The sequence below is a fragment of the Tympanuchus pallidicinctus genome, unplaced genomic scaffold, assembly GCF_026119805.1.
Source record: "Tympanuchus pallidicinctus isolate F22 unplaced genomic scaffold, pur_lepc_1.0 scaffold31, whole genome shotgun sequence".
Lineage (NCBI taxonomy): Eukaryota > Metazoa > Chordata > Aves > Galliformes > Phasianidae > Tympanuchus > Tympanuchus pallidicinctus.
In genome coordinates, this window is record NW_026294749.1 from 13,194,687 (window position 1) to 13,218,610 (window position 23,924).

Genomic DNA, 23,924 nt, shown 5'->3' on the forward strand with positions numbered 1-23,924 from the left:
AAAGATTTGTGATTGTGACAACCTTCTGCTTTTGAACAGAGCAAACGAAGAAGCTGAAAAGCTTTGATTCCAGCAGAATTAGTCCTCTGTAATTTGTATATTGTGTATTTGAGCCTAAAAATCTTGCTAAGCTCATTGTTCTGTAAGTTGTACAGCCTTCAGAACGGTTAGAGGAGAAACACTTTTTTCTCTTGTTAGTGCACTTGGCTCTTTCTACACATGAATAATTTGATGAGCATTCTTTAAAAATCATCGTTCATTGTCTGACTAGATACAATGTGCTCATAGAGATGATCTCTTTTGCTGTCTCCTCAGAATTGATGCACAAAATACAGAAAACCTAATTTAGACAAGTTGTTTCTTGAGAACAATGAATGCTATTTTTCAGCTTGCAATTTATTTAGTAAATGATGATTAGTACAGAGTCTTTATGAAATGTTCTGCCAGTGGCACAGAACAGCAGTGCTGTAGGACATTTTTATACTACTGTACTAAAAAACAGCATTTAGCAGCCCACCACTAGTCAGTGTCTGATCAGAAATGATGATGTTATTTTTGAGGTCTGATTCCACCAGCAGAATAATAAGTCCTTTTTCAGATTTCAAAAGCAGATGAAAAAGTGTGAGCTTTTCCTCTTTGTGGTCAGTTGTGGTTTACACAGACAGTGACTGTTGCCACATTAGCAACTCCTTGTAATGAGATTAGCTGTGAGGAAGGTGCTTGTTTTCAGGAGATTTGTTGTCGTTGGATACTGCAGGCTTGATTTACATTATTGGGAAGTGTTATTTTTCCTTCAAGTCTGTCTCAGCCTCTGGCAGTACCATCTATTTCTGCTCGGTTCCTGCCTCTTGCCTCTCCTGTTGGCATCGCTGTGATCACAGAACCAAACACTGCTGTGTGTACTTTCTGACTCCCCAACTTGCTCGGTGGCACTGCTCACCCCACACCCAGTCGCTCCTTTCTGCTAAGAGCAGAATGGCTGCTGTGCTCTCCTAATGACTGTGTCCTTCGTATCAAGAAGGTTAAACTTTCCTGCCAGCCATCTCTCTCCAGTGTGGCTTTGAGATATTACAGGAAGGATGCCATTTTATTTGCTCTTAACTGCTGCTTTTTGCTGTGCAGGCCATGTTGTGCAGTGCACTGAAGCTGAGCTCACTCGCACAGCTTTGGAGATATCAGGAAGATCAAGAACGAAGTTGGGCCCCATGAGATAGGCTGGAAAGCCTTTGCTATGTGCAGCCTCTTCTGTGCGCAGCCAGGCAGCGGTGATGGTGGGGCCTGCCTGCCCCTTGAAGCAATGCTCATCTGTGTTAGCAGCACAACAGCTTCTTGCACCATGGTGCTGAGGGTCAGATGAATGCTGATGAGCTGTTGTCTGGCAGCTGGTGGCACCCAGCATGGGCTGCTGCAGAGAAGCAGAGTCAAGCCATTGCTCACAGTTGTTGGCAGCCTGCAGTAGGGCCACTGCTGCATAGTGCCTCTGTGGGAGAGGCTCTTGCTGTTGCTGTGATCCTGCATATCTTCTGTATTGCCTACAGAGTTCTGCAGGGAAAGGAATTTAAGAGACTCATCAGCTGCCTCAAATGGCATATCAATAGCTTGTTAAAAATGAGTCCCACACATCTTACAGAAAGGGATTGGAGCTTCGTTCAGCAAATGGAGGTTATAACAGAACAGTGGAAGAAGGGCTGAGGTGTGCTCTCCTCTGTTTACTCTTTCTTCCATGCAACCAACTGGGGGAGAAAGAAAAAAACAAACAAAAACTACTTCCTTGGGCAGTAAAACCCTCTGTTTATGCATAGGCACACTCTCCTTTCCTTCTCCAGTGCAGGTAGGATGGCAGTTGGTCTGCCCAGGGTTGGTTGCTTTCTTTGTTTTCCATCGGAAAAGTAAGAATAAATGCAAGAATTGCCTCCATTTCCTAAGCAATTGGGCAGTGTTGAGAAGCTGCAGATAAAAAATAGCTGTGTGGCATCCTGAAGTGACAGAGTAGCTAGAAATATGTGAGCAGTGTATCTATTTGATCAGGCATGTGTAATCAGGCACGCACCACTGCATTACTGTGAGTTGTATCTGCATATGCAGCAAGAATAGCTGTGCACAGCCCAGATATGGCAGGAGGAATGTTACTACTGCACTGTTCCTAAGGATCCTTATTCCAAGTTTGCATTTCTCTTCTATTTCCTGTCATTCCCTGCCCAGTTCCAGCCTCTATTTCACATTCTCTTTTCATCCAACCAAATTGTGGTGTTTCTTGACTTTCCTCCAAGGTTCATCATCTCTTCTCCCTTCTTGTCTAGCGCAGTCCTTGTTTCCTTGCAAAGCCATTTTTGGTTACTCCACGTACTTTCAGGTTTTTGCTCCTTTTGTCCAGCCCTGCTCTATCTTTAGAGAGGTGTAGAAGGGAGTAAGCAGCCAGCATTCCCAGTCACTGTTTTGCCTTCATCTTGGGTTCTGGTAACCTAAGTGCAGCTCCAATACTAAGCTTAAGCTCTTGTGGAATACCTGGTGTTTCATGTTTTCATTGTTATGGTACTTCAGTGATATGCCTGTTTCCTCCAAACTGATCAGCACAGGAACAATACATGTATGTTTTGATGGCGATGTTAGATTTTTAAACTGTTAGATTTTTAAACTGAGTTACATTTTAAAATTCATTTTTGCCAAGGACAAGTTGATGTTTTCCTGCGTACAGAACATTGGGCCATGTCCTAGTAAGCACCCCAGGCATGTTGCTGCTTTCCATGAGTGTCTGATGGACCTGCTGAAGAGGGGGATGCTGGAACATGCAGAGGCATACACCATGTTACCCAGATGGGATTGCAAGCTGTAGAGATCCAGGGTGGCTTCCTAGCAAAACCCCGAGTTTGCTTTAGTAAGCTGTGGTGGTTTAACAGCGAGGGGTGACGCAGCAGCACCATCTCTCACTTACCCTCCTCAAAGGGAGGGGGAGAAAGCACAACACAAAAAAAAAGCTGGAGATAAGGGCAGGGAGATCATTGACCTACAGGCACCATCACAGGCAAAACAGACTCGGGTTGAAGCAGATTAATGCAATTTATTGCCTGTTAACATGTCTACAGTAGTGAGAAACTACAAACGCCTCCTGCCATCCACACCCTCCTACCTCCCCCCATGCAGCACAAGGCAATGGGGGCTGCTGTCAGGCCACAGCACTTGTCTCTGCCACTGCTCTGCCCTGCTCCGTGTGGGATCCCTCTCACAGGATGCTGTCCTTCCCAAACAGAGCCTGCATGGGCTTCCCACAGGCAGCAGCTCTCCTAAGAACTTCTCTGCTGTGGCTCTTTGCCACTGGTTCTATCTTCCAGGACTGTGCTGCTCCAACACAGAGCCCCGTGGTTGGCAGCTTCCACAGCCTTCCTGCTCTACCACAGCCATGGGCTGCAGTGCTGGCCTGGACTGCACTCCTGCAGGGGCTCTCTGTGAGCTGCATCTTTCTTCAGGCCTGCAGGGGCATGGCCTGCTCCTCTGTGGCCTCCCCATGGGTTGGAGCTGGCTGTGATCTGATGTGGGGCAGCTTCTGGGCTCTGCTCACAGAGGCCACCCATGCAGCCCCTGGCTACCAAAACCTTGCCACATAAATCTAAATCAAACTCAGCACATGTGGTACTGCTAGAGGTTTGCATCTAGGGCTTGGTTCCTAAGGTGCTGTTGAACTACAGGTATCCATAAGGTTTCTCCTAGATGTTGTTCCTTATTTGGAATTTGAAACTGTTACATACTGTAAACCATCAGACAGTGTGTATTTTGTCCACAGTTTCAGTGCCTGCTGGGGTCGTTTTAAAACCCCATTAGCTTTATATATATATGGGATATGTGCTGAACACCCTGTGGGTAGTAAATCCTTGCTCAGGTCTTTTGTGGAGTGCATCAATTGCCCTTTTGGTGACAGCGTTTAATTTATCTGACCTGCCAAGGTTAGTGTGTGCTGCTCTGTTAGTGCCCGTCTCCAACCACACTGGGGCAGGTTAACAATTAAATTGTGATTAGTTGCCCAGAAGCGCTGATAAGCAAAAAATCAGAGGGGGAGGAACTTTGGCTGCCTGCAACAAAGTGTCGGTTTTACTACCCTCAGAGTTATCACCCTCCCTAATTGAAATCCTAATCAATCCCTTGTACCCCCTGCATGTGTGAACCTCCTGTAAGTGGGACGTGATGTTACCCATTGAGAGTCAGAATGTGTGCAGTGCAGGTGGTGCACAGGATTGTTGCGCAGAACAGCTGTTGTGGGTTCAGCAGTTGTTTTTCTTCTTTCCTGATTATTTACTTGCATTTTTTGCATAACCTTGAGTGGGGAATGGTTGCTTACTCAACCCCATGCCCTTGCTTACGCTTCCACGTGTAGCCTCTCTTTGGAGTGCTCATAACATCATAGGCACCTTGTTTTATGTTGTCACTGGTATAATGTGAGTTAAAAAGGCTTATGTTTCTGTAGAGCTTTGGGTCAGTATAAACTGGTGCTCTTGGCCACCTTTCTTTTATGGAGGAAGAGTTGGCTGCAGCATCTGGCTTGCAGCAGCACTGTATGCTTGTCTAAAATACAAAATTTGCTAGCTCCCTGCCTGAATATTTGGGAAATTAAGTCCTGCCCTGCTGCATATGCATGACTGCGTTTGATGAAGTCATTGCTGGCAAGATGTAATTATTCATAATTATGATAAATGATGCATAATGCTCATACTGTGAACTGCAAAGTTTTGTCCGCTGCAGCTTACCTGACTGCTTAGAAATCCCTTCAGTTAGAGTGCACAAAGATCAGAAACAGCCTTCAGGAATTGGCTGTTTGTGTCCTGTTGAAAATTGGTCTGTGTGAAGTCTGAGGAACTTGCTTCTGTTCCTCAGAGTTTCTCATGATGTGGAAGAGCAGGAGCTGGCCTGCAGGACAGGAGATGGCTTGGTGATACAGCAAATTAGAAGGAAGTCTGGGTGGGCAGCGTTCTGTGTCCTTGAGGAAAATCCTTAGGGATACTCAGCCTTCTGGTAAAGAAATGGAGACATGTTCTTTTTCTTCCTTCTTTATTAGTGGACAACCTGACTTTCTAGACTCTCGGTCTTGTGTGTTCTACAGTAAGAAAATACTTTTTGTACTTATCAGAGGTGTGTACTCGCATCTTGCGAGTAGAAAATGGCATGCGTGAAGATGCAGATATTAGTTTGATTTTTTTCACATGCACTGGATTACCTTCTTTCCTGGTCATTGCTATCAGCATGTGGAAATCATGTTTACAGAGCACCCCTGAGTCAATTATCCTAGCTGGATAGTTTAAAATACTGGATGCCAACATAGCCGTGGGTATTTGTAGCTGTAATGGCTGAGGTCAGGTCTCTGGAGGCTGAGGGTGTGAATTTGACCCTGCCTTCCAAGCACTGTTTCCACACCTCGTGGCTATGCAAGTGTTCTGTCGTGGTGGAGAGGAGCCCTGACCCACTGCAGAGTATCAACCCCCGCTGGTGCAGGTGGATACTGGCACCCCCTGGAACAGCTCTAATCACACACTAAGCCTTACCAGCTTCCTTTCAATAAATGTTTTTCCCCTTCTGTTTTGTCTTTTAGTGTCAAGATGGTGCTGATGTGGACCAGTGGGGACACTTTCAAGACTGTTTACTTCATCTTGAATCAGGCCCCGTTACAGTTCTCCATCTGTGGACTCCTGCAGGTTTTTGTGGACATGGCCATCCTGCTACAGGTTTACCTGTACAGCTCCTACCCTCAGAAGCCCACATCCCACACCACACACCCTGCCAGCACCAAGGCTCTGTGAGACGTGCAGCAGGGTGGGCTGCAGGTCCATGGATGGCATTTGAGAGTCAGCCACGTACCTTCTTTTCCACTTCTAAGTACTTCTGCATTGCTGAGTTGAAGCAGAAATGAGAAGAGAATTGAAAATCTGGCTGCGCTTCCAGCTCTGGAGGTTTTATTTGAAATATCTTGCTCTCTCTGTTCTCAGACTTTGCTGTACAGAACTGTTTCCTGGTGGGAGGGGGGCACTATTTTTGCATATGTACCTATGAGCCTTATCAGTTCACATATGTTTGTATATTAATCACAAGGGCTAGGTGTTTTGTTTATAATGCTATTTAAAAAATGTTACCCCACAGAAGTTACAGGATATTTTGCCTGAATCCGTCACCTATTTATATAGTATAAAGTCTGTATACTGGTAGGAAGGTTGTGGCATATATTAGCATTCATTATCTCCACGATGTAGGAAGAAGTGTTGAAGAGCAAATGCAGCAGCTTTCTGGTTGTTTTTTCTTCTTGAAGCAGGGTGTCGAGTAAGCAGAGAGGGGTAGGGAGAGAGGCACTGCAGAGAGGTGAGCAGCTGAGAACAAAGCTGTTGCATGCAGATCAGCATGCATTAAAGTGAGTGGTAGACACTGATGCCTGCGCAGTGTGGCAGACAGATACATGGGGGTGAGGAATGGGGTCTGCATGTGGATGATGCTGCACCACACGTAAAGCAGGCACGGCCAGTCGAGTGGTGAGCCATCAGGAGATGCGAACTGGAGATTGCAGGAGGGGCTGTAACTCAGTTCTGCGTTGATGCAGCAAGATTTGCAGACAGGCCATGCCATGCTCACAGTGCAGCACTGTCACAAACGCAGAGGCCAGTAGCCGTGCATTGCCAGTATTGCTAGGAGGTAGCTCTAGTTGGCAAATGGGAGCCACTGAGTGTCTCCGCTTTCATTGCCTCAGAGCAGGCAGTGACAAAGTCTGAAAGAGTCCTATTCCTACGGTCTCTAGTGGAACAGGACTAGTATCTGACCACTTGATTTGTGGAGGCTGAAATTCACATTTGTGCTGCTCAGCACCAGTTTGTATGTTTGGTGTTCCTGGCACTGACCCATGGAAGGGGTCCGCATTTTCGTTTTTCTGTTCTTAAGATCTTCCAATCTCTTAGCTTGGAGAAGCCACAGTAAGAAAGAGGGACCGGGGCAGAGAGTTCATTTATAGTTCTTGTCTATGCTGGCTGTTTGCCAGCGTAGGTCACCATGCCCTTTCTGAGCGCTGCACGTGTCTGGAAGCTGTGGGTGGTGTGTGACCTGCAGGGAACTGTGGCCAAGTGCTTCTGCCTATTGCTGTAAGGAAACTGCAGTCATTGGTGTGAGGCAGCTGCAGTGAGACCCCAGCCCAGCTGAGGTTTGCCTTCCTCCCAGCGAGACCCCCTCCCTGCTGCTGGCAAGCCCTGGGTGAATGCAGGCACGGCAAGAGGGATGGGGCAGGTTCTTGACAATAGGTTTGTTTTTTTCTCTCCAAGATTAGTGTAAGAGCTAATGTTTTTTTATCGATGGCACCAAGTCTGAGATTTAATACCTTCAGTGTATAAATTAGGTACTTTCCCTACACTGTTCTATTTGGGACTCATGACCTAAGTCTGGACTGTCTTCAAGGGTGGCAAGCCATCCTCTGGGGCAGCAGCGCCAGGGTTGGAAATGCCCGTCGCGAGGCAGGGAGCAGTAGGCAGCCCTGCAGGCAGTGCCTCCTGGCAGAGCCCAGCTCCCAGCTGCCCAGGCTGACGGCAGGGCTCCTGATGCGTGTGCCATGTTGGCATGGGCGCGCTGCTGGCAGAGAGCTTGGAGGCTGAGCCACCCTGCCTTCAGTGGGGCGCTGTGGATGGGGGAGGAAAGGGGTCCCTCAGGAACCTGCTGTCCAACAGAAGTGGCTGAGCAGAGCTGTTCTGAGGGCTGGCCCCGCTGCTTTGCCTGGCTGCTGCCTCTGCGCTCCCTGTTTGACACCCTACTCTTCCAGGCCTGAAGTGACCTTACAGTGACAATGTACCCTGGCATGGCAGACTATGAATGTTTTGTTTCCCCTTGCCCTCCAATGTTCTGATTGCATTTAAAGAACAGCTTGGCTTTTGTCTTTTTTAATCAAAAACATAATTAACAACTGGCATCTCCGATATGCTGCTTTAATGAGGATTGTATTTCTACTGTATGCAAATGAACACTTTCCTGTGTGTTTTAATGGTCTGGGTTTTGGTTGTTGGTTTGGTTTTTTTTTTATTAAATGATAAAAATTTTTGTATATCCTAGTCTTTTTTAATCTATGGAATGGGGATATCAGAAATACATTGGTATTAAGAAAAATGGTTCTGTATGTGATAGCTTCACTTGGGAGTGCATACTTTTGGCCACCTCTTTGAATTTGAACTGTAGGTATTACTGATAAAAGAACTTGTTCTTTTCTTATGGGACTCCTCCCTGGGCAGAGTCCTGAGTCTGTCATCAGTACCCAGACCGCTCTCATTCACAGCAGAGCTGCAAATACTGGAAGAGAAGCCAGTGAAAACACATCTATCTTCTGTATATGGCATTGAATAAGGTAGGACTCTTGGCCAGGAACTCCTGAATATCACTTTGCAAGATACATTACAGACAGAATGTTACAGAACTTTGTTCTTTGTTGGCCAGGAAGTATCTGTATCAATGATCACCTCAGAGATTAAGAAATGAATTACTTTAAATACATCTCTTTGATTTTCACAGAGTTTGTTTTCTCTGTCAGTTGCAATGTTTTTTTAAAATAAAAGTTATCTATTACACATAAATTGCAGCGTTGTTTTGTTTAGATATAAAATGTGTGCTTCTTAACTGTTACTGTAATTTATCTTGCATAAAGCATCCATAGGAATTAATTGGCATGCCCTGTTCCCCCTGGTGGGTAAGCACAAGGCGTAGTTTGTCCTAGGTCATGGTACAAGACATGGATTCTGGATTTCTGCCCCAAGCTCTTCATACATTTTGAAGTGAATTTAGCCTCATGATCTTTTTTTAAGTTACCTTCTCCTATGCCTGTAAAAACAAATTGCTAAGAGATGATATATTTTGTGTAGCCTCAAAAAGTACTGTGCAAACTGTACAAGGAGATGGAATGTGGGACACAGTTGAGGTACGTGATTGTTCAGTCTCTACAAGGGAGATGAGGACAATGGCTGTAACCTCATGGCCGGGCAGTGCGTGGCTCCAGGCACTGTGGGGCTCCACTGGCTGCTCCAGAGGTGGCTGCTACCTATGGTGGCTGATGAAGCTGGAGAATGGGAATGAGTGAGGAGGGAGGGCTGGTGCAAGGGAAAGAGGGCTAAGGAGAGGAGAGGAGGGAGACTGATTTTGTAGAAATCGGGGCAGTCTGGAGAGTGGAGAGGAAGGAGGTGGGAGAGACTGAGTATGCAGTAATAAGGGGTTGAAAGGAGATTGCTGTAAGGGAGGGATAGGGTAGGCAAATCTGTGAAGTGCAAGTAAGGACGGAGGAAAATGAGTTGGTGGGGAATTAAGTGTGAAAACTGCCTGCCCTGTTACGTTCTGTGTGCAATTGAGAGACTGGCCCAAGCCATTCCATCAGCAGCTGAGGCTGCGTGCACTCACTTCTCAGTGTGTGCTCTGTCCCAGGCCATGCTGCTGTGACTCGCTGCTGCGCTGGCCCTCGCTGAAGGGAAGCCACTGGCCTTCGTGGAACGGTAGGAAGCCCCAGAGCTCACAGCTGCCTCTGGCACGGTGCTGAAGAAAGCCACAGGGCTCTTGTCCCACTGCCTACAGGCACCAGGCTTGCTGAGACCTGGGCAGCTCTCAGAGCCACAGCTCTGAAGTGTGGAGCATCAGTATTTCATTGTACATTCGGGTGTGTGGAGCTACTTGTGGAGCTAGGTGCAAGGCAAAACACTTCAAAGGCAAAGCTCAGATTTGATGCTTTTCATTCACATTGGACAGTAAAGGAAAACTTGGCCTGGACATGCTGTGTTTTAAATTGCATTGTGAATTTGGAGGGAGGTGATCGTCCCCCTCTGCTCGGCTCTTGTGAGGCCCCATCTGCAGCGCTGCATCCAGGCCTGGGGCCCCAGCACAGGAAGGACGTGGAGCTCTGGGAGCGGGGCCAGAGGAGGCACTGAGATGAGCAGAGGGCTGGAGCAGCTCTGTGTGAGGAAAGGCTGAGGGAACTGGGGAATGGCTGTTTGTGAGGGTGGACAGTGATAGGACAAGGGGAATGGTTTAAACTGAGACAGGGGAGGTTTAGGTTGGATATGAGGAGGAAGTTTTTCCCCCAGAGGTGGTGAGGCACTGGCACAGGTTGCCCAAGGAGGCTGTGGATGCCCCATCCCTGCAGGCATTCAAGGCCAGGCTGGATGTGGCTCTGGGCAGCCTGGGCTGCTGGTTGGTGACCTGCACACAGCAGGGGTTGGAGCTGGGTGAGCATGGAGCTCCTTTGCAACCCAGGCTGTTCTGTGACTCTTAGCTTAGGCCTAAGTTCCAAGGGTTGACAGCTTTAGCTTCGTTGGTGGTTTCAGTGACAGAATCAAAATATATTGGTAAATAATCGTGCAGTTTGAATACCTGTAACAACAGTTGTTAGATAGATTGATAAAACAAAATGTGAAGCACACCCAGAATCTGGACAGGTATCAGCACACACAGCCTTGTAGAGCAGCCAGGGCCCAAGCTGCATCTGCATCTGGAAACGTGCAGATGGGAAGCACAGGCTTGTGATTTCCCCATCTCTGTCCTTCCCCTTCTGTGGCCAGTAAAACCACACTGAATTTGTTTACCCACCAGCCTCTTCATCTGCCCCTTCCCTCTTCTGTGCCAATGCCTTGTACTCTTAAGGCTGTAGTTTGGAGGACCCTGATGCTGTGAGAGCAATAGGTATTCTGCCTCTGTAGGGCTACTGTGAGGCTGTCATAAACTCTGCTTATTCTGGCCCTGTATGACAGTGAAAAATAGTCATTTTTCTCAGTTAAGGTTGCTAGGAAGTGGGAGTTGGCGGTGATGTGCCATATGAGCAGCAGAAATTGTGCCACTCCAACGCTGTCCCTTTTCAAGTCTGTAAACTGCATCTTAAGTCTTTCAAATGATTATTGTTGGCAGCTGCCAGAATTCACAGAATCACAGAATTGCAGGGATTGAAAGGAACTTCTAGAGATCAAGTTCACCCCTCTGCTAAAGCACAGGAAGGCATCCAGACGAGTCTGGAATATCTCCAGAGAAGGAGACTCTGCAGCCTCTCTGGGTGACCCGTTCCAATGCTCCATCACCCTTACTGTAAAAGAAGCTTTTCTGTATGTTTGTATAGAAGTTTCTGTGTTCAAGTTTTAGACCATTTCTCCTTGTCCTGTCACTGCACACCACTGAGAAGAGCCTGGCTCCCACCTCCCTTTAGATATTTATTAATGTTAACCAGATCCCCCCTCAATCCTTTTTCCCCCAGGCTGAACAGACCCAGTTTATTCAGCCTTTCCTTGTGCTGGAGATACTCCCAGGCCCTTCATCACCCTTGTGGCCGTTTGCTGGACTTATTTTAGAAGATCCCTGTCTTTTTTGATCTGAGGAGCCCAGAACTGGACACGGTGTTCTAAATATGGCCTCACCAGGGGGAGGATCACCTCCCTCGACCTGCTGGCCACGCTGTTTTTAATGCACCCCAGGATTCTACTGGCCTTCATGGCCACCGGGGCACACTGCTGGCTCATGGCCGACCTGTTGTCTACAGGAGCACCCAGGTCCTTCTCTGCAGAGCTCCTCTCTAGGAAGTCATCTCCTTAACCTGTGCTGATGCATGCAGTTATTTCCCCAAGTGCAAGACCCTACGCTTGCTTTTGTTAAACATCATCTGGTTTCTAGCTGCCCAGCTCTCCAGCCTGTCCAGGTCTTGCTGAGTGGCAGCACAGCCTTCAGGTGTGTCAGCCAATCCTCCCTGCTTTGTATCATCAGCAAAATTGCTGAAGCTGGACTCCATCCCTTCATTCAGGTAGTTAATGAAGATGCTGAACAAGACCAGACTCAGCATCAGTGCCTGTGGAACATCACTAGTTACAGGCCTCCAACTTGACTGCTGCTGACAGCTCTGAGCTCTGCCACTCAGCCAGTTCTTAATCTGCCTCGCCATCCACTCATCTATCCTACACTTCTGAAGTTTCGTAACAAGGATCTTGTGGGAGAATTCGGATACTGAATAAAGCACCTTTGTGTAAGTATGCCTTTGCATTTTTGATCTGTCGTGACTTTGTGTTCTGCGTTTCCATTCTTCAGACTGCATTTTACCCAGTCCTATTGGCCAGCACACACGTAGCGTCACAGCCTCTGATCTGGGAGCTCAGTCACAGCGCTCCATCCTACAGGACCATCCTTTCTGTTCCCCATGTCCCACCCCACGAGTACCATCACCAAGTGCTGGCTTTGCTCCGATGTGCAGTGAGTCCAGGTGCTGTACTAGACAGAGGACACTGATTTTCTTTGATGCAAAAAGAACGTGCGACGCCATCCAGCACCACACTGTGCTTCACAAGGAACATGCAGCTACCTGGTGGCACTGGCATGCGTTCAGACAACAGCACAGCATTTATTTTGCTTAGAGATAAATGGCCTTCAACCATTTGTGTGCTGTGTCAAAGGAAAACACACAGCCATGCACAAAGCCAACGGTTCTCCAGCTGCTGATCAAAATAGTGAGCATCACTCGTGGTAGCAGCCGTGCTGGAAGAACTCAGGGTCCTCTGCTTATCTTTTATGCCTAGCAATGTCGTGCATCAGAACTTCATATGGCTTCCAAAAATAACTTGTTTAAACGGTTCCTGGTTTATATTTGTTTCCTCATCTGTCATCGATAAAATGAAACTTTATTAAAAGCCAGACCTGACTAACAGACATAATGCGTGGGTTCTGTCACTTTATTAAGACTCTGCGCATGCTGGAATTAATTATCTGCCTTTCAAAATTACAAAGAACTCACTATTGTAGGGCTGTATCAACTTCATGGAGCACAGCAATAATATGATGTGTCATCTTCCACAAAGCTGCTGAGATGCAGTTAGTGTCTCACTGCAGGCTTTTTCATGCTGTAGGCTCAAAAAAGGCATTAATTAATGTTTATCTATTAGCACTGCCTGCGTGAAACTCTTCATTCTGCAAGGATATCTGCTCTAAGATGGCTCTTTTAAGAGTAAGATAATACTGCTGTTGATTCATGGCCCTCACCAGCCCAAGGAGATGCATTCTGCACCCTATAAAAGGCTCCTTGATCACTGCATTCATGCCAGATGTGTGGCTTTGAACAGCACGTGATGTGCATGGAATGAAATCGCCATGAAATGCCTTCAGATGTGTTTGCCTGCTGAATCTGTCAGGGCTCACCTGAAGATGGAGCATACAAACGCCCTCGCCATCACCATGCCATGCAATGCCCACACACACTCTTCACTTTGCTGTTGAGCACTTAGCCAGCCACAATGCTGTGTGCTGATGCCAAATCTTAATGCAAGAAATTCCTGTGTCAGGATTTAAAAAAATTAAAATCTGCAGTGAGTCACAGCAACGCAATTGCTGATATTGATTTGCCAGGAGTCTGAGTCAGCCCCAGCAGCATCCTGCATCCCCTGGCCCTTCTGCTGGCACGAGCAGATGAGATCCCTGTGGGCAGGTCACAGATGGCAGCCCTGTGCAGGCAGCTGTGTTTGGTTTGTTGGAGGGGACTGGGGCTGAATGTTGGGTGCATGCCTTTACACCACCTCCCACGTCACCTGAATCGTAAGCACCACCAGATGCGCTTGTTCGACAACAAAGGTTCCAATTTTTATTAAAATAAAGTGTAACGTTTATTTTGCCTTGCTCCATTCCTATAAGGAATGGCTCGGTACAGAAGCCTGCTAGTGTAGGGTAGGCGTTATAATATAAGCTGATAAAACCCAACAAAACCCACCTTTAACACATCTCTTGCTCCCTTCCCTGGCAAGAGGCAAACAGGAAGGTGACACCGTGGTTGGTTCCTACAGCTCTGCGAATACCAGAGAGGTGTAGGCACAGGAGGCCACTGTGCTCCACCTCCCACTCCCTGAAAGCAGGAGTCCTCTGAAATGCACACAGTGTGCTGACATGCGTAGCTCAGCTGCACAGCTCCTCTGAGCATGAAACTGCACACTAGGGTACCTCAGAACCCTGGGGAACGGCAGCAGTAAGCAAACATGGGGGTGCTACCGTATGATTCATTTTCCCTTTCAAGTGACTGCATTTTTTTGGAAAATTGAGAGGAACAGCCAGAATAGTAATTATAATTTTTAGACGAGAGGAATGTCTTTTTCTTAGTAGGAGAAAAGAACAGCTACTGCAGGTCTCAGCTGCTGTGCTGCAGCTCGGGCCGGAGCTCACTGGAGGAGTTACACTGACTTCTTGCAGCTTGGAGCAGCCCTGTTTGTACACGGCTGCAATCACTGACAGCACCGCCAGGGAAGATCATGCAGAGCTGGAAGCCACTGCTGACTTAATACTGCCCTCCCCTCCTTGGGCTGCATATATTTGAGGCTTATTCATCTGTTAAATATGTTTTTGAGATGGAAAGAATTAGAAGAAGGTGGAGAAATGTGATTTCTATTTGTTACGTTCTACAGTGAGCAAAGAAAAAGAACCCAACAATTTCACATTCAGTGCCATAGTCAGGAAGATTGTCTATGTATATTTCTGTCACAGGGCTAAGATACAAAGCTTACTGTGGTAAATACACGTATTTACTGAATAATGCACACTGAGCAGCAGCACGGGTTGGAGCTGGCGGCTGGCAGCCCAGACCATAGTGCTGATTTCTAAGACAGAGCAAACCAAGCCCCCTGGAAAGCTGAAGGGATCCTTCTGTCCTCATCTCCTCATCCCTTTGGTTGTCTGAGCTTTGCGTTCCTCAGGTTCCATGGCAGGGCTGCTGGAACAGACTTTCAGGGCACGAGGTGGTGGCACGCTCACTGCCCAGCAGCAGCACCCGGCCACACTGTGCCACTTCCTTATGGCCTCCCGGCTGGCTGCTCCCAGGGACTCACAAAAACAGGTGCTCAGGAGAAAAGAGCTTCCCTACAGCTAGCGATGGAGCAAAGCTGTACTTGATAGAGTTTCTAGGGACACTTTTCAGTGAGCCCCTAAGATTGAAAGTTGCTCTTAAGGGACAATCTCGTGTCTGTCTGTCCCTAATATATGCAGTTTGGGGGGTTCTGTTTGCAGACTGATCCTTCCCCTCACGTTCACTGCTTCTTGTGCTGCCAACTCACTTCTTTAGCTGTGGAGAGTCAACTTCTCTTGGCTTCCCGGTCCAGCACTGGCCGGCCACCCTCCCTGGCAGCATCTGGAGGGGACGCAGCAGTGAGCCACTGGGAACTGCCGCCACCTGCGAGTTTCATGCTTTCCTCCAGCTGGTGCGTTTGCCTGCTTGCTGCTCGCTGCTGCTGCTCTTTCAGCTCACTGTAGGAACGGGAAAAGGTGTGGAAGATGGAAGTGACCGGGAAGGCCATCAATAAAATACCGCTCAAGATACTGCTCAGGGCTACCACCTGTCCGGGGATGCTACGAGGCACCATGTCCCCATAGCCAACGGTGGTCATGGAGATCACAGCCCACCAGTAGCTGGTAGGGATGCTTGTGAATTCTTGCTTGGCTCCCAGTTCGCTCTCAGCCAAATAGACCAGCGGTGAGAAGAGGGCCATGGCAACGCAAAGGAAGAGCAGGAGGAGCCCAAACTCCCTGGTGCAGCGGCGCACAGTGAGCCCCAGAGTCTGCAGCCCCAGCGAGTGCCTGGCCAGTCTCATCACGTACAAGATGCGCAGCGCCCGCAGGAAGCGCAGCACCAGGCCCACTCGTTCCAGGTACTTGTTCCCTGCTCCCCCGCCGGGTTTGCTGCTGTTTTTTGTGGAAGCCACATCCACAATGAGAGAGATGTAGAAAGGCAAGATGGCCAGGATGTCGATGATGTTGAGCGGGGTTTTCAGGAAAGCACACTTGTTCTCTGCCTGGATGGACCGCAGGAGAAACTCAAATGAAAACCAAGCCACGCACACTGTCTCCAGCACAAAGATGTCATAGCACTTCTGTGAACATTCACCCTGGGGGGAAAAGGAGCACGAGAAACAAAATAGGAAAAAAATTAGTTAGAGAATAAACCAAAGAAACAGAGATGAAGTTCTTAAAAGTACCAGTACCAGGATACAAATTGCTAGCTACTAAGCTATAATCATCTCTACTAAGAGCAGTTGGAATTGATAACTGAACAAACAGCAACCAGCCATGACTTTGGCTGCAGGACAGGTAAATGGAGGCTGCCATGAATTTGGAGTGATGGTTCAGCTGTCAGCCAGACAGCCTCCTGCTGAAAAGCTGGTGGCTCACACTTCATTTCCAAGTTTTTTAATAATCTATCAATCAATAAATTGCATGCAAATGGCTCATAAACACCTACAGCATTTCTGTTGTGGCGCTCATAGAATATAGAATGTTTCTGAAACGACGGTGAGCAGTTATTAGCCCACTAGCCCTAAAGTAAACAGCTTATACTGACAAATGCAGGTGTTTCTCAAAGAAAAAGAACTTGACAGACCATTTTTGATTATGCAACCTGTAACAAATAATAACAGAATCATAGAAGCATTTAAGTTGGAAAAGACTTCTCAGGTCATCCAGTCCAACCATTAACCTACCACTACACCACATCCTCAGCACCACCTCTACACATCTTTGCAATACTTCCAGAGATGGTGACTCAGCTGCTTCCCTGGACAACCTGTTCCAAAGCTTCACACCCTTTTCGGTGAAGAAGTTTTTTCCTAATATCCTCTGGTGCAACTTCAGGTCATTCCCTCTTGTGTTGCTGTCGCTGCTTGCGAGAAAAGACCAACCTCTGACTTGGTATGATGTCCTTTAAGGCTCTCCTGAGCCTTCTTTTCTCCAGAGCAAATAACCCCAAATCCCACAGCTGCTCCTCATTAAGACCTGCTCTCTACAGTCTTCTTTGGACCAGGATGACCTCTTCAAGCTTTCTGAGGTAGAAAAGTGTTGGAATAAAGTGCCACAAGCTCCGTTAGGGGAAAATAAACACAGCCCCAGTTCTTTTGTTACAAAGCCTGAAAGCAAGTTATCTTTGGAGCATTTGAACAGTGATGAACAATAATGGTGATGATGGCTGTTCTTTGATTGTTAATTCAGCAATGGAAACACTGTGGTAATGCTCCTCTACTTTGCTGCTAGTAACTCCCACTGAATAATAATCAGCTTCTCTAAATATATTTTCATGTGGACAATTATAGGGCCAGTATCATTTTCTCTGTAAACGCTCACATGAAAGTGTTAATGTGCTGGTGGCTTTGAGAGGAAGGGAAGTGTGTATTTATCTAAGGGATGTGTGTATTTATTTGGTGAACTAATCTGACTTGGAACAGTTGATGAACACTCTTGTGACCCTGTAGGAGTTCATGCACAGGAGCGGGTATGTAACTCCCAGTGAAGGCAGTGGGGATTAGATGCAAACATAAAACCTCATTCTGCCCGCTGTGCTAAATTGCAGCAATGAAATCTTATTAAAGAGCAGTTAGGCTGCATCAAGCTGTTCTCCAGTTCTCCACCAGATAATCCACGAATCTAGCAGAACTACAAACAGTTCTGCCCGCACACTGACCACAGGTGTCTTCTTTCTTGCTACGCAGAGCTGAGGAAATTTGTACTGCACAGCAACACATCCTAATTTCAGTGCCTCTTAAGTGTTCATACATTGTTTTATCCTTGTTGTGTGACTGGATGCCTGCTTCCAGGACTGTCAGCAGAAATAGTGCCATCACAAAGGCGTAACAGACTTGTTTCCCCAAGACATATCCCAAAATGTTGAGGCGCTCTTCTCCGAGACAATGAATAGAGAGATGTCAGTGTGAAAAGGAATCTTCAGAGCCTGCATGTACGGTCTATAGTAAACACTATAAAGATTTACAAGCTAGAGGAAAGGGATGCCATCCAAAGGGACCTGGACAGGCTTATGAGATGGACCCATGCCAACCTCATGCAGTTCAACAAGGACAAGCACAAGGTCCTGCACCTGGATTGCGGCAATCCAGCGAACACAGACACAAGTTGGGTGGAGAACAGCTTGAGAGCAGCTCTGAGGAGGAGGTGGAGGTGTCAGCTGACATCTCAAAATACACCAGCAACGTGTCCTTGCAGTCCAGAAAGCCAACCGTATCCTGGGTTGCATCAAGAGAAGTGTGACCAGCAGGTTGAGGGAGACGATTCTGCCCCTCTGCTCTGCTCTCGTGAGACCCCACCTGGAGAACTGTGTCCAGTTCTAGGGCTCCCAACACAAGAAGGATGTTGAGTTGTTGGAGCAGGTCTAGAGAAGGGCCACTAAGATGATCAGAGGGCTGGAGTGCCTCCCCTGCAGGGTCAGGCTGAAAGAGTTGCAGCTCTTCAGGATAAGAGAAGGCTCCAGAGGACCTTATAGCAGCCTTCCAGTACCCGAAGAGGGCATACAGGAAACTGGGGAGAGACTTTTTATGAGGGCATGTAGTGACAGGACAAGGGGAAATGGCTTTAAGTTGGAAAAGGGTGGATTTATTAGACTAGATATTAGGAAGAAACTCTTTACTGTGAAGGTGGTGAGACACTGGGATGGGCTGCACAGACAGGTTGTGGATCCTCCCTCCCTGGAGGCACTCAAGGCCAGGCTGGATGGAGCTCTGAGCAACCTGGTCTAGAGGAGGTGTCCCTGCCTGTAGCAGGGGGTTGGAACTAGGTGAGCTTAAAGCTCCCTTCCAACCCAAACCTCTCTATGATTCCATGACTGTAGGGCTTTTTTAATTCCACTTTCTATTAGCATGATACACATTCCATTGTTTCCCAGGGGTCATGCTGTTATGGAAAGAAAAATTATTTGTCCCATTGAAAAAACTGCTGCCAAGATCTTAAGCATATTGCAGGCAGGAGAGCGAATCTTGTTGTACTAGAGTAGTAGCTCAGAGTTTTGAAGTTCCTCTCCAATTTTGATGGATGCAATGACTAGAATTTGTATCTGCCTCACTGAAAAATTCAAGAATCATAGAATTAATTGATCCTAAGTACTTTTTTTTTACAAATCTAACATATGGGACAAATACTGCTCTTAGGGACTTCTCTGTCATCAATCATAACTATGCTGCAAGTCTTTCTCATTAGATAAGGAACTCAGATGCTTTCATACCACTGCACAAATCTGGCTCTGTGGGCCAGAGCTAAAGCTTGCAATGTCAGTGGAAGGGCTTCACCTGTTCTGTGTTAACACATTATCAGGAAACCAGACATTGCTGTCTCGGAGCCCTGCTGCCTGGGGATCCCTTATCAGACGTGAGGGCAATGTTTGCAGCTCAATCACAGCTCCTGATACCATCCTTGCACTTGCAGAAAAGGATCAAGCTTAGACTTTCTGAAGAAAACCCAGAGAATAATATGGCTAGAGCAAAGCAGCAGAAGTGGCAAGAAGGAAAATCCGAAATGCACATCTACTTTCTCTGAAGGATACATCACTACCTGCACCACCAGGTACAGAGGCCAAAACGTAGCTTGCTTTAAGAGATCTAACTGGTGCTCTTGATTCTGACGTGTGCAGCGTACAGTTTTCTTGACATTCAACAATTAAGGTCAGAGAAGCCTATGTATAATTCAGGCATGGAATAGACCTACAAAGATGCAAAGATGTTTGATGGTTATTTTGGCATCTAACTGGCCCCCACGGTCTCCACTTCGTGCAGAAAGAAAGGCAACCCTCCAGAGTCCTTCTGTATGAGTTTTGGTGGGGGAGCAAACAGGAGTGAAAATTGTTCCTCATTAATGGAATAACAGTGGAGACATCTTCCATAAGACTCTATCTGCCCTCCTACGTTGTAACACGTTTATCCTGGTCACAAACTACAACTTTGTTATGCTCCTGTAGTCACTCACAGACACAAGCACAGGAGCAGCCTGGCAAGCTTCATCAGTGGAGCACAAAAGGCTTGGCTGCATCTGAGGTCTGGATCATCCAGTACAGTAGAAGAAAACCAGTATCTTCACTCATCTCTGCAATAAAGAGCTGCAACATACTCCATCCAGAGCTGATGGTGGCCTATGGCTTTTTTCCACTCTCCCCACTTCCTGCAGCTGGCAGCAAACATTGTGGATGCTGTGATGTTCAGTCGCAGCAGAGCGGAGCAATACTGCTCTGCCACAGAGATGATTTCAATCGATGGAACAGTGCCCTCTTCTAGCTAATGTGCCATTATCTCCAGCAAATATCCAGCAAATATCATTTTCCCAATATCATTATTAACCTATTGCAATCTGAGCAGGGCAGGCTCTGTCTGATAGCTGTCCTGAGAATGAGAGGATCTCTGCAGGTCTTAGAAAGCAGACCTGTGTGTCAGTTAACTTGCCAGAGGCCTTTTTTTTTTAATTAAACATCTCCTTCCCTGGACTGTGCTTCAATTGCATCTAGGTATGACTCGAACCAATCTTCACATGAAATCACAAACAGTAACAGCAAAAACGCCTTTCATGCTTTTTGTGCTCTGCCACTTTCGCCTGAAGATGCTTTTGCAGTTTTTTCTCCCTTCGATTACACCACTGAAAAAAAGCTAATTTTCCTTTCCAGAACTCTATCTATGTATTCAGGAGTCCAGCCACTCTGCTTAGGTTTTTGAGTTCTTTTCCCGCTCAAGAAAACAAAATTAAAAAGTGAAGAAACACACACATGGGAAGAACAGAAACCAATAATTAATTAGTGATGGGGACACAGAAAGAACGAGTCTCCAGAGAACTGGACAGCGTTCTGCCCAAAACAAATCTGTGTCAAAACTGCATGTTCTCACAAAAATGTCAAGTCATACCACGGCAATGAGCGTGCACATAAACCACAACATGCTGCTTTCTGCTTCTTCTGAGTGAAATTGCTTGCTCTCATTCCAACTGAGCAGATTTCTTTGCCTTGTCATCTGATATATTTTTTAGTTACACTTTCGTATCTAGCTTCATTAAAATGGGTCACAGAAAAAACTCATTTTCTTATAGTTTTTGTCCAGTTCTTTTCGTCTTTTAGATGTCTGAACAAGAAAACAAAAATCAACAACACACTGCAAGCACAGAAGATATTTCCATTACACCTTCCCCGCATTAAAAGACCAACAATTTTTTACACATGTGTACAATCATGTAATTCAACTGTATTTTAGGTTTTTGATTACAAAACCCAATGGTATAGTAAAAACGTATCTGCAGTTGCACAGATTTTGGCACCATATGCTAACGTCAATTCAGGACACACACACAGAAAAAGAAAGGTCTTAGTGGGTAATTCTGTGCAGTTCAATTAAAGTGCTTCTTTCACAAGGATTTACAGAAATTTGCTGTCAGAAAGCCAACCACAGTCTTTCTTCTGGGGACAAACTCTCTTTGCCAAAGGAACTACTGAGAAAATTACAAAAAGAAAAGCTGGTGTCACCAGAGTTCAAATCCAGCTGCACTCCTTGCTCTGCATGGTGCTCACTGAAGCCTGTCTGCAGAAGTGCTGTGGTTTGGGTGCAGGGTCCCTTTCACTAGCACAGCCCTGGACTGTGCCTATGACAACTTCTGGACTTTGCTACATGACTTCTTGATCCTGGCTTTGTCCTCTGGTCTCTCCTGATAACAAATGCTGACTTTTCTCTAGAATCTCCCATGCTGTGACACCATCTCCCCCGCTCTGATATGCACAGATGTCAAATGTCAGATGACCTCTCTCTATCTCAGTTCTTGTGTAGTTTTGAACACGTTTTTGTAGGGTCAGCAGCTCCATAGTACCTTCATGGAAGAAGTCTCAGTCCCATTCTCTTTGCCCCTATAGAGAAGGATTTCTCTTCTTATCAAACATATATATTAAGAAAGAATGCCAAAATCATGGGAAGAGTTGCATCCAAATATCCTTACATAAGCTTTAAAATAATGGCATTTCTGAAAGGTTATTTGGATTCTCTTCTCCTTGCCTTTCAAGTCATGTTTTTTCAACGCTGCTCTGTGCGTGCCAGATCAAACTGTTATTTAACAGAAACGTGGAACTTGAAGTTCTGATGTAACCAAGGTCTCAGCACGGGAGGGCAGCTTCACAGAGAGCTGCTGAGAAAGGCCCTTGTACACAGTGTGCCTGTAAGCCGGCTGCAGTGTCACAAAGTGAGAGGCAGCCCCCAGCCCAGCACCTCACGGTGCTGCTGCCAAATGTGGGGTGAAGGTGAAGTGCTTGTTTCACTGAATGCCTGCAGACAGAGGATGAAAGCCCCTCTCCTCTCCACTCTCCCCAACACACTTCCAGCAATGCAGCAGTCCAATAGTTGGGGTGGCTGCCTGGCAGGTAAGCAAGCCAGCTCTGCTCTGAAGCAGACAGTGTGGAAACCTGCCATGGGCCCTGCCACAGCCTGGCACTGCCGCATTGGGGCATGGTCCTCTCTTGTCCCAAGAATTATTCTGAAATGAAGACTCCTTTCCTGAGAAATGTTCCAGCAAAATCAACATCGTTACCAGCTGCACACACACGAAGAAAACCCAAAGATTTCACTCATGCTGGCATTTTCTGATGAGAAAAAAAAATCTTGATGGAAAGTGACTTTCTGACCTAACTCTCCAGCCGATTTTCACAGTAAGGATAAATGCCTGACGCACTAAGTTAGCTGCTGCTGAACTGCTGGAACGGTGCAGCCTCTGCCCTAAGGCACTGGCATGCTTCTCTCCCCTGCTACCAGCTCCAGACTCCCCTGTTGTCATTTGGTACACTGGCCATTAAAGCTGGGGTCAGTCTGAACTTGCAGCTCGCCTGCTGTGAGCAGTTTTTGTACTCCTGGGCTCAGATTCAGATGCTGCACAGTCTGTCCTCAAAGTTCTCTGGCTGTGAATTCAAAGTAACAGTTTCTGTTTGAGATGTCACCAAGGGGCCATGGAAGAGCTCTCTGCTTCCTGCTGTGGACACTTTTATCCATAACCAAAGCTTAGCTTATGCTTCATCCAGCTGCTAGAAAAGGGAATGAAAGCCTTGCCTTTATAGGGGAGGGTTGTCAAGAGCAGCTTTTAGTGGTATCACTGATATGAGATAGCTCTTGTACAACTGCTCCCAGATAGCATTATGGATAAGGAGGAGAAGGGCAGGACCTACACTGACTTCAGACTTCTCTGGATTTCTTTTGACCCCGATACGACACAGCCCCAAATCACTACTTTTCAAAACCTTTCAGCCTGTAACTTTTATTCTGCTGGTGAAGCTGCAAATAAACATGAAACACCAACAGGAATAAGGGAGATGCTGAAAGGTGTGGCAACTGCCAGAAAGTACTCAGGGTGTGCCAAAACCCAAAGCCAGACAAACCACTTTGTAAAATGGCATGTCGTGTTATTCAACTGGAGTCTGAACATAAAAGCTTGCTGAGATGTGCCTACCTCTGCGTGCCTCAGTGTCTCAAACCACTCTTCGTACATGCAACTATGCAGCCAAATGGCTTTGCCAAAAGAAAACTCAGAAGAGGTCCAGCGGGTGAACCGGAGGGAAGAGAAAACTGTGTGCATGAGTTTATCCCTATCAGAAGGTAGTCGGTGACCACCCTTGCAGACCAAACAGGCTAAAAATAAATAGACAAACACAGGTGGCCTTCATGACCCAGGAGACTGCACAGGCCCAAGGAGCAAAGCAGTGCTGAGTTACTGTGCTCCATCCACAGGCAGCCTGCTGCTTTGGGCCATGGAGGTGCCTCAGCTTTCATGCTTCATCTTAGCAGCATTTACTGGCCATAAACCAGAACACAGGAAGTTCCATACTAATGCAAGGAAGAGCTTCTTCACTGTCAGAGTGACAGAGCTCTGGAACAGGTTCACCAGAGAGCTGTGGAGTCACCTTCTCTGGAAATATTCAGGACCTGTCTGGACAATTACGTGTGAGACCAGCTATAAGGGAACCTGCTTTAGCAGCGAGTTGGACTTGCTAATCTTAGTCCCTTCCAAACCCTGTGGTACTGTGATCACAGCTCTAAACTGCACAACCGAAGTCAGTGCTGGAGGTTTCTAAGCAATAAGAGCCAAGAGACCCATCTAACCTTTTTCCCTGCCAATCTTGTAGTCCTCTTGAACATGGATTAGGCACATATATCTGAATATCAGAG

General features: G+C 46.8%; 2 protein-coding genes across 5 annotated transcripts in view; one reads left to right on the top strand and one right to left on the bottom strand.

The window, feature by feature from the left end:
- The window catches only part of SLC66A2 (solute carrier family 66 member 2), a 55,812-nt gene extending 47,239 nt beyond the window's left edge, over positions 1-8,573 (top strand). For both annotated transcript variants that reach the window (XM_052697707.1, XM_052697708.1), the window contains one exon: positions 5,576-8,573. In XM_052697707.1, coding sequence (XP_052553667.1) covers positions 5,576-5,783 — 208 coding nt within the window. In that variant the 3' untranslated portion in view covers positions 5,784-8,573. The remainder of the gene's footprint in view (positions 1-5,575) is intronic.
- Positions 8,574-14,442: 5,869 nt separating this feature from the next.
- The window catches only part of KCNG2 (potassium voltage-gated channel modifier subfamily G member 2), a 57,320-nt gene continuing 47,838 nt past the window's right edge, over positions 14,443-23,924 (bottom strand). For all 3 annotated transcript variants that reach the window (XM_052697692.1, XM_052697691.1, XM_052697689.1), the window contains one exon: positions 14,443-15,866. In XM_052697692.1, coding sequence (XP_052553652.1) covers positions 15,057-15,866 — 810 coding nt within the window. In that variant the 3' untranslated portion in view covers positions 14,443-15,056. The remainder of the gene's footprint in view (positions 15,867-23,924) is intronic.